Source organism: Nilaparvata lugens, unplaced genomic scaffold, assembly GCF_014356525.2.
Source record: "Nilaparvata lugens isolate BPH unplaced genomic scaffold, ASM1435652v1 scaffold7617, whole genome shotgun sequence".
NCBI classification, from domain to species: domain Eukaryota; kingdom Metazoa; phylum Arthropoda; class Insecta; order Hemiptera; family Delphacidae; genus Nilaparvata; species Nilaparvata lugens.
Window position 1 is genome coordinate 2,153 of NW_024093365.1, and position 11,510 is coordinate 13,662.

The 11,510-nt window shown below is 36.0% G+C and overlaps 1 protein-coding gene across 1 annotated transcript; it reads left to right on the forward strand.

The window, feature by feature from the left end:
- Positions 1–2,134: 2,134 nt before the first annotated feature.
- Positions 2,135–9,911, forward strand: LOC120348966 (NEDD8 ultimate buster 1-like; the record flags this gene model as incomplete). The annotated part of the gene is made up of 3 exons (XM_039445686.1): positions 2,135–2,275; positions 6,085–6,292; positions 9,844–9,911. Coding segments are annotated over 3 exons (394 nt in total), but the record flags the coding sequence as incomplete, so codon positions are not given.
- Between the last annotated feature and the right edge of the window lie 1,599 nt (positions 9,912–11,510).

The following is an 11,510-nucleotide window of genomic DNA, read 5'->3' on the forward strand; positions in this document are numbered from 1 at the left end:
TTTTCATGTCGATAAACTCTTCAACTGAGTAAAAGGGGTTTTTCAAGAGAAATATTTCTAAATCATTTTGAACCTCCTGTGATTAAGTTGCCTCACCTCAATAGGAAGCCTATTCATCAATTTAATTGCAACATTCGAGGGACTTTGATCAGTTTTATGCAGTCTGCTTCGTGTTACATTGAGCGTCATATTTTTTATGATGCGTGCCCATCAGTATCAATATATCTCACATTTTAAAACAAATCTAATAGGTGATTGAAAATAAAATAAAATGATTGAATGAACTGAATAATGCCGAAGAAATTTAATTGACCGAGCGAAGTGAGGTCTAAGATTCAAGTCGACGGTTGGCATTTCTCTTAATGTTTAAATGTTTATAAGTTACGCATTTACGGCGAAACGCGGTGATAGATTTTCATGAAATTGACAGGTATGTTCCTTTTTTAAATTGCGTGTCGACGTATATACAAGGTTTTTGGAAATTTTGCATTTCAATGATAATATAAAAGGAAAAAGGAGCCTCCCTCATACGCCAATATTAGAGTAATAAATAAATTCGTATGGCTTTTGTTGCTGGGGAGTTCCCTTTCGGGAATGTTCCACCGCCTGAATATATAATTTAAGCCGTCAATGGCCTTACGACTGTCATACTTCAGCCGGGACCGACAGTTTAACGTGCCCATCCGATAACACGGGAGTGATCTGGTTAAAAAACTTTTGGTAATGAGAGGGGTCGAACCCGGGATCTCTATGCTGCTACGTAAGCACTCTATCCACTAGACCACGGATCACTCCAATATTAGAGTAAAAATCAGACTATAGAATTATTCATCATAAATCAGCTGACAAGTGATTACACAGATGTGTGGAGAAGCCAGTCTATTGCTGTATTTCCATAAGGTCTACAGTTTCAATCAGGTACTTTTGGATGAGAATACTGCGTGAAGTCTACTGTTCACAGAACTACTAGTATTGTTGATTAAAAAAAATTTTTAAATAGTAGAGCAATTTTTTATCAGATGGAAAGATTATCACGAAACTGGATAAATCATCATAATTCAAACGTGAACTGAGTTTATTAGCATGGGTGAGTTTTACTTTCCTTGCCCTATTACCATAGGCAAGGAAAGTATTGCTTCCGAAAAAAAATAAGATACCCCAATTTCCAAATTTCTATTCGTTCAAGGTCCCCTGAGTCCAAAAAAGTTGTTTTGGGTTCTGGTCTGTATGTATGTGTGTGTGTGTGTGTGTGTGTGTGTGTGTGTGTGTGTGTGTATGAGTGTATGTGCGTCTGTGTACACGATATCTTATCTCCCAGTAACGGAATGACTTGAAATTTGGAACTTAAGGTCCTTACAATATAAAGATCCGACACGAACAATTTCGATCAAATGCAATTCAAGATGGCGGCTAGAATGGCGGAAGTGTTGTAAAAAACAGGGTTTTTCTAGAAAACGGCTCCTACGATTTTGATCAAATTCATACATAAAAAAGTCATTGATAAGCTCTATCAACTGCCTCAAGTCCCATACCGGTAAAAAATCAGGAGATCCGCCCTATCTATGCAAACTTTGATTTTAGACTCACAATTATCAGGCTTCAGATACTATTTAAACAAAAAATTTCAAGTGGAAAAGATTGAGCATGAGAATCTCTACAATTAATGTTAGTAACATTTTCATCTAAATTTAAAATAGCTCGAAATTCGAGAAAATGTGATTATTCAATTGCAAACTGTTGGCAACTGTTGATTCTATTAAATCATTCACTATGAAGAGATAGCAGACCTCTTGTGTCTCCAGCGTTATTGTCCTGTCACCAGCTGGCTAAGATCTTTGAATAGTAGACTTGAGATGCGCGTGAACACTAGCGTCCTTTCATAACGGCAAGGGAAGTTGTGTGAGTGCGCTACACCAGATTTTTTGATCTTGGAGAAAACAAATAACAGTTTTTAAGAGTAAATTATGATTCAACTGTGAATTGTGATTCAACTGAATCAACTAGAACAGGTGACATCAGATACTTGTGGATGAGAAAACTGTGTGAGGTCTACTGTTCACAGAACTACTAGTATCCAATGTTTCCCATCAATTTATTCATTTTGTTGATTTTGTAGTGCATTTTCTTCAATAAGTATTGTTGTTTCAGGCTTTACTCCGGCAGAAGGCAGATTGGGCCTTCGTGCTACCAAAGGTCACGTGGAGGAGGCGATCGCCCACATTGAGAAGCGCAGACAAGAACTGAAGGCAGCTCGTGAGAGGGACGGCCTTGAACGGTCAGTACCACTTTCTTACTTAGGGCCGTTTGCACAGTGTAAGTTTAAGCTAAAGCTTAAACCAAATCTGGATTTTTTTATTTAAACTAAAATTCCGTTTGCACAGTATCAGTTTAAACTCTGTATTGAGTTTAAACTCTGGGAAAGTTTAAACCTCCAAAGCAGGAGGTTTAAACCAAATAATTTGGATTAACTAGACATCTGTAAAATTTGATGGGGAAACAGCTAATAGTAAATTATTTTTCGACGTTTGTTTTTAATGCTTCTGTAGTCATTATTGATAGAATTGATAGAAGTTTTTAATGCGATTGATAGAGATGACTGCGAAGAAATTTTGGAACTGAGAAAATTAGGTAAAAAACGAATCATTTAAATTCCTGGGATGAAAGAGAATTTTTAACGGTTTTGCTTGAGTAAAGCAAGTGCCAATTTAGTATTTGATTAAATAAGCCACTTGATAGAAAATTTTTATCAGTGATTTTTGATTAGAAAACATGTTTTTAATAACACATGACTGAGATATTTTGCTTTCAAGAGATTTATAATAAACGATGAAGACCGTAGTAGATTTAAGTAGATTTTCATAACAAAATAAGGTTTTTATCTTACATTCTAGATTATATTTTTTGGTGCCAACTAAATATAAGTTTGTTTTTAATAGTAATATAGCATTTCATCATTTTTTGAAGAATTTCTTGATCGCTTTTCACTTTTATTACCGTACAGCTTACAGCTCTGTAGATTTTGAACCAGGAAATAGTAGCTACATAAGCTCAATTTACTGATGGTTTGTAAACAAATAGCAAATTTCCTGTAAAAATTACCCTTCCTGATATTATAAACGATGACATTCTATTACCAACTTAACGCTAAACTAGTTTAACTTAAACTGGATTAGTAAATGCACTGAGAAAACTGATTCAAGTTTAAACTTTCAGATTAACTTAAACTCGATTAACTTAATCGTGTTTAGCATCTATACTGTGCAAACGGCCCTTACTTGAATACTTAGGCCCGGTTGCACAAAAGCCGGTTAAATCTTAGTTGTGGTTATTTCCACAAGAACCAATCAGAGAAGCCGTCTTTTCTAAAAAGCCTTCTCTGATTGGTTTTCGTCAAACTAATCAAGGTTAGAATTTAACCGGCTTTTGTGCAACCGGGCCTTAAAGTCGTTGCCAAGGACTATAGTGAGGTCCACGTTATAATGACAGTGTTTGATTAGCAATTGTATTGCTATCCTTGTCTATCATTCAACAAAGCGGATACCGCTATCTCTTTCTCGCTTCGCTCTGTTGCCAGATCGTCATTTAACAATGTAGAATTAATAATTAATTAACAAAATATATTCAATCTTGATTATAAAAATTCATTATGAAATCATTGAAAATAGCTATTTATGTATCAAGAGCGTAATGCGCGACTTTATCGCTCGCGCAAAACAGTTATCACGCGACGCGAAGCGGAGCGTGATAATTTTGCAAGAGCGATAAAGAAGCATTACGCGCGAATTACATACAAAATTTTTTAACCGCCCAAATCTGTTAAATCACTTATGTCGGCGGAGTTACAATTACCGACTTTTTAGGTTAAGATCTGACCTTTTGGCGAGCTGCTCACCATCAGCTGATTTGCGAGCGTGAAGAAACTCTTCTGCGCATGGGCGAATGATTTGCGAGCATAAAGAAAATTTACTGCGCATGCGCGGATGGTTAGCGAGCGAAAAAGTAGATTCTCCCCAGAAATAAGCTGTTTTACGAGGAGAATTGAGTATGTAAATTCTTTTTCTACGCGCAGTTGTAGAAAAATATGATTTATTGCTTGATAAAATATAATTGATTATTTTATTAGAATGGCCTATTCCACCCCCTAGGTTTCCTAATATGCGAAGTATTGCTACAACGCGGACTAGCTACAGTCGGATATGGGTCGGGGTCAGTAGCCGTACTGACAGGTGGAGTTACCGGACCTACACTTCTCCCTCTATCCTGATTCTTTACCCTCTGCTTCTTTCGCGAGATTTTTACTTTCAGGGGAAGAGTGTTTGCCCGTGCCGTTGCTGGCCGATTCGGCCCTCGGCCTTTGGAATACAGGGTGGGTGTTAAGGGAGATTAAGATAACCCTATACAAGGAGACGGATCTGACTATCAGATCCCTACCAATAATTCTATTTATAAAGGTAGTACGCAATCTGAACCAACTGCGAATTGACGGCGAGCAAGCTGTACCTGCAAGCCCGGGATGTGGTTTTTCTATGGGGTTTAAGGTGAGAGCTATGAGGTAAAGGTATGGCGGAACTATGGAGTTGTTAGTGATATTTAAGATATCGTCAAATAGAGCACGGTATAGGGTGTAAGCTATAGAGAGTAGGGTGCAGGGTATGAGGTATACGGTATAGGGAACAGAGAATCAATAATAAGATTATTATTCTCTACAGCAAATAAATATCTGCTCAATAATCCGCAATCTGAGAATTGCACTCTAGCTCTCAGCAAGCTGGACCTGCTAGCTAAATACAGTATATCAATTCCAATTATGTGGTAATTAAAGTTTAGAGGATAAGGTTTCGGGTGTCGGATTTCTGAATCGCGAGCCTGCAGCTGCGAAAGGATTTTCAGCAATTCTGAAACTGCTAAACAGGATTTCCGCGCTAATCTGATGACTGCGCGCCGGTTATTAAGGGCCAATCTGTGACTGCCCTTAAGGGTATGGGAATCACTCTCAATCGTCCGAAACGCTTTTAAATTAATAGTCAGTATGTCGACTATTATGAGAGGATAGAAAAGATTTTTCACAGACACAGTCTGTAGAATAATATCGGGAAGACAGCAGTCTGTCGTTGTCAGGGTAGGAAAGGATTTTTCCAGGATTTTCCACAAGGAAAATATCGAGTCAGAGACTCCTAATTCAGGAAAAGATTTCAATAGACTTTTCCAAGTAATTGCCAGTCTAAGGACTACCACAAGATCGATCTCTAATTTGCAACTGAGATCACGGGAAAATTCGTGAATTTTCCACAGGTAAAGCCAGCAAATAATATTTGCTATTAAAGAAGACAGGTTTCTAAGAATTTTAGAAAGGATTCGCGGGTCTGAAAACCCGCGACTAGGACGATCTCGAATCTGGAACTGAGATCAGGAAGGATTTTAACACAGGAGGAATTAAGAGAAAGAAAGAGAAAGGATGCCGCAGTCTAGAAACTTCGGCGAGGAAGTCCTCAAGCTGTACCTGAGAGCTAGAAGGATTTTAGAATATGGAAAGTGAAGAGAAAGTAAGAGAAAGGACGTCGCAGTCTAGAAACTTCGACAAGGACGAACTCAAGCTGCACCTGAGTTCTCTAGGAAAAGGATTGGACTTTTCCTACTTGGAATTACAGCAAGTCAGAAACTGCTAAGCGAATTTAAAATACAGGGCCACTCTGTAGTATGAAAACTAAGCAAGGAAAATTTACCATAAATGATAATAATCTCCCTGCAGGGACAAACAGATCAACTTTATAAAACAAAAACAAGACTGTGAAAAAAATTTAGTTTAGGAGCACTTTGTTGTCCCAGCTCGACTAGTTAGTTCGGCCGGATAGAGCCGGAAAATCCCATTCAATTCGGATCGAAAAAATGATCGGCCGGATACGGCCGTGCACGGCCTTATGAACCTGTTGTAATGAGCGAGCATCTATTCCTTTCTTTGTTGGGGGATCGTTCGTTCGCGTTCGGTATTTTTCGGGCGATGCTAGTTCGGACGAAAACGGTTCTAGTAGACGGTTACCCTTATTCTATTCGATTCTTTATTTTATTCTATTGTTTGTGTTGCAGTGAGAGTCGTAAGATGGGCAAATGCGCGGACGGGCAGCAGTGGGTGAGCGAGGTGGTGGTGTCGCAGCTGGTGGGCATGGGCTTCCAGAGGGAGTTGGCCGTCGAGGCGGCAAGAAACAGCAATAATGTTATCCAGGAGGCCATCACGCTCATCAACGAGCAGCCACATGTGCTCACGCAACAGCTCATGCGCACACTGTTGCACAAGGTCAGTTACCACATGAACGACAACTAGGTCTATAGTGAGGTCCACGTTATAATGGCAGTGAAGAAAGATACTAGAACAACGTCGCCAAATTGACTTAATTTTGTCATAGCTGTTATTCAATTCATCCCATAAATTCGATCCGATATTAATTTTATTTCCTTTGATAAAATAGATAATCAATTTCATTTCAAATTAATTAAATTGATCAATAAAATATTTTTTTCATAATTTGATTCCAAACTATGCTTACATAACTGAGATCAGAGTTACAAACCTGAAATGGCGGCTAATTTGAAAAGCTGTGATACACCAATCTGAACTTCAAAACAACCATAATTAAGTTATTCGGTAGGTATTGTATTCCAATTTCTTTAAAAATAATAGAAAATAGAAATCGTAGGCTATATATAATAAAATAATTTCAATGAAAATAACTCTGAAATAGCCTTTCAATATTATTCATACCGGTGTAAGTGTAGGCCTAACTTTTCCGGTAAACTCAAGCATGGACGAAGTTTAAGGTGCGTACAGATATACGCGCCTCCAACACGCTCCGCAGTCGCTCCACGCACGCTCCGCACTCGCTCCGCAATCGCTCCGATCATGAACGGTACGGGAGATGTTAGCTCTTCTCGCGTTCCACTCTTGCTCCCCGGTCGATCATCAATCGATCTGCTCGAGTGACGTTCGATTGCGGAGCAGAGCGAAAGTCTGTACGCACCTTTAGGGTGGTCTCAAAGCTATCAACTTTTAAAGTGTCATTAAAAGTATAATTTGTTTTTCTCATACGTTAATATCTAAAAATTATTTCATTTATCTAAAAATACATTTAAAATCAATTATACGACTCCTCTACTTTAGCATTCTGTTATAAATCAAAATAAAACATGGCGGCTGAGGATTGTTTGTCCACTTCTGTACAGTCACTGTCAAAAGTGAAATAAAATATTTCTGACCAACTGACAACATTGCAAAGCTTGAGAGAGATAGCGCTATCTGTTTTGTTGCATGTTAGACAAGGATAGCAACACTATTGTCAATCGTACACTGCCTTATAACTTGGACCTCACTATAGGTGTATAGTGAGGTCCACGTTATAATGGCAGTGTTTGATTGTTTTTGTTTAACAATTTCGTCATAATAAATTATGAAACTGTATTAAGGGAGCAACGCTCCCGCAGTATATGACACGTCAAAGTTTAATCTAATATAATACTACCATCCTTCATATTTCAACACTACGGCCAATAGAACATAACAGATTTCACATAACATACATTGATTAAGCATTAACCAACAAGGAAGTCTGCTAATCTGTAAGGACACAATACAATAAGGAATTCTCTAAGTGTGTTTTTTTTTGAAATCCTTCAAGCCCTCAATTCCTCTTATGTGAGATGGAATTGAATTGAATATTTTCATTCCCATATAAAACGGGCCACTCTCCAACAGGCAGACTAGCAATTCAATTCAATTCAATTCAATGTCATTCATTGCCAATTAGAATATCAAAACATATACAAAATCTTTATAATATGACATATCATTAAAATATAAATAAATAAACATAATTACTCATACATATACTTGAATAAAATTAAAATAGAATATAAAATCTAGGCATCACCAGCAAAAAGAAAATCTTTGCCCGCTGGTGAGAGTTGCAAAACAGTAAAAGAAAAACATAATATTCGAAATAATGCAGAAAGTTAAAGTTAAATTTAACTAATAATTACAAAATGTTATAACAGAGAATCATAAAAAATCAAACAAATATTGTGCAGAGAAAAGACTATAAATGAAAATAGAATAATCTAAATTAAAACTAAATCCCTCTTAATCCCTCATTGACGCTCTTTTTACTAATTTTGAAATCCAAGTCAAAGGTATGCATTGATCAGTTTACTGCTTGAGTAAATTAGCTGTCTTCTGATCAATGGAAGTTTAGTAGGATTAACTTGAAATTCCTCTGTTACACCCGGTCTGAATGATAAGTGTTCTTGATCAACTTTGGGAAGATATTTTTATTTTTACCAAGTATTTTATTAAGACTTTGACATATGTTGTCTCACGGTAAAAAACATCAAAATCCAGGAAAATTAGATTTTTTGGGTATAACCTGGTTTATATCAAGATAGTTTTTATTATTTTTTGAATGATAAATAGATTTTCCATGTGTACATCATATGCAGCACCCCATATCACTAATCCATATTGTAAAACTGATTGAACTATGGCATGATAAACTGTTTTTAAGTTATTATATTCAATATTTTGTTCAATTTATAGAATTTATAAGAATGTGGTTTAGTTTTTTACACAGAAAAGTTATATGAGATTGCCATTTAAGTTTTCATCTAAAGCATGGTTTAGCACCTTGTCTATCATTCAACAAAGCGGATAGCTCGTCTTTCAACATGTAGAATTAATAATTAAATACCAAATTATTCATCTTAATTAATGAAATTATTGAAAAATTTAATTTCTTGCTTAATAAAATAAATCGATTTATTTAAACTGAATGAACTTTGTTATTGCATCAATAAACTGTATCAGCTACCGTCTGTAGAAGACATTGACAAGATAGAGGACCGGCGACGTTTTTTCTCCTATCTTTCTCTACTGCCATTATAACGTGGACCCCACTTTAGGCGAACTTGCAGCAAGTTACCGCAATTCGTTGAAAACTCAGTTGACAACTCTAGTGAAAACATGGCTTTATAGCCTTCTCTGAATAAAACAGGTAGAAACTTTGTCCGTGTTGCCAAATTGTGTGAAATCAAATCTTCTCATGCAAGAACCCGTATGACTTCTTCTTCTTCTTCTTTGGCGAAGTCTGTACGCACCTTGTGATTTGTATCTTGTAATAATGCTAGCAGTTCTTTTTTTAAAGTTCCACAATTTTAGAGCTTCAAGAAACTGATAAGAAAAAAGACTTGATTATTGCCAGCCAGCCTTTAGAAGAAGAAGAAGAATGATTGAAGTTATTGCCAAAACAAATAGCTTTAAAAATAAATATAAGTATTGCTACTGCACTTAATCTAAGATACATACATAAAATTAGGAAATGCTAATTTATTATAAAACTGGCAATACATGTCAATAAAACTTTATAACGCTTGGCCTGAAAATATGAAAAGATGAGCTTTAATAGTTACTGAAAATATTTGAAAAAGTACTGCAATGAATGTTTATATAAAGTTGAAGATTTCTTTGTAATAGATTTTTAAATTGATGTTTTCTGTGTTATTAATGACGTTGTTGTAACGTTTTAATGTTGTCACACAATAAATAATTTGATTTGATTTAATTAGAAATAACGAAATGATATCCTTATTCATGATATTATAAAAATAGTTATTATTAAATGAAGATTTAATTTATGCTAACATGCATAAGTACAGTAGGTGAGGCAAAAACACCGGCAAAAGGAAGATTCCTTGTGCGCGCAAGTGTGAATTTATTTGCCAAAAGCAAAGTACAAATATACAATTATACATCTTGAAGGTAGTGTTGACCAAAATACATTGAATTTTTCTATTCATTTTCAGATAACTGATCTGGTTTTCTATCGACAATGGCTAAGCTTGCTCTGAGAAAAAACAATTTCAATGTGGAGAAGCAATTGAGGAGTTGACTGTCTGTATGGCTAATTTGAAGGCGAAGGTAATGAATTTGAATTAATAGAGGGTATTCTACACCGTAGTAGCTTAGGTCAAATTGTCTTTTGAAGACTTAGCCGACGTAACTTCTAATATTAATCAGTCTGTCCATTTCAAAACCGGCTGCGCCGGTAGATAGAATAACATTAGGGGCCGGTTTCCGAGCTCGGGATTTGGCCAAGTCCTAGACTTAAAACAGCTGGAATCAGAAAATTAGCTTTCCAAACGGGCGTAGTCGCAGTTTTTATAGCAGTTATCACAGTTTTAATTTCTCATTTCTATAATTTGAAACGTTTTTCCGTGACGAAATTAACATTTCTAATAATTCAAAATAGCTGAAACTTACACTATTTTCTATTTTGTGTTTAATTTTCTAGTTTTTTGAAATTTAATTCAAGCGTGCTATGACAATGACTGCGACTACGCCCCGTATCAGAAAGCCAATTTTCTGACTCCAGCTGTTTTAAGTCTTAGCCAAATCCCGAGCTCGGAAACAGGCCCTAGGAGATTTCAAAATACGTATTTAGAACTAAGCTACGTCGTGTGGAATGACCTTAATATCAACGTATTGGCTGAATATATTTTAATGTGTGTTTAGAGTTAATTATATCATTTTTGCTGAAAATTTTGATCTTACAACTTTACAAGTTCTACATATCATTTGCACAGTTCTATGCAGTTTGCACAGTGCCAGTACAAACGAGATTTTCTTATAAACTGATAAATCCATATCAATTCTTGTTTGTTATAATGTGGTTCATTCTGAGTCGAAGCTAACAGCTGATTAAATTCAGTTGAGCTTTACTGTGCAAACGACCCTTTAGCCCCGCACCCACACAGATTTTTGTTCGTACGATATTTTGCCGTCCTTATATTCCTATCAGATTAAACGGAACTTGACAAACATAATCTAATAGAATACCGTTTAATCTAGAGGGAAAATTACCGTACGAACAAAATCGATGTGTGTGTGTGTGTGTGTGTGTAGCTAGCCTTACTGTACAAAATAAATAATTTAATTACACGGCCCACTAACTAAAGGACAAGTGTTTTGTGTCATCAGCGAAAGGCGTCGAAAAAATCTTCAAGGTTTTATCTCAAATTTTTTGTTTTTAAATTTTTCTCGCGCTGCTCTATTTTAGGTTGAATTATTCTTGTATCTTCTTATAATTTCCAGCGTTTATTGACCGAGCGATTGAGTCTAAGATTCAAGTCGACGGTTTGGCATTTCTCTTAATGTTTACATATTTATATGTTTATATGTTGTGCAATTTACGGCGAAACGCGGTATAGATTTTCATGAAATTTGACCAGTATGTTCCCTTTCAAATTGCGCGTCGACGTATATACAATTTTTTTGAAAATTTTGCATTTCAAGGATAAATAAAAGGGAAAAAAAGTCTCCTTCATACGCCAATAAAAATCCGACATTTTTAAAGTAAAAACAGACTATAGAATTATTCATCATAAATCAAGCTGACAAGTGATTACACAGATGTGTGGAGAAGCCAGTCTATTGCTGTATTTCCAAAGGTCTATAGTTTCAATCGGGTACT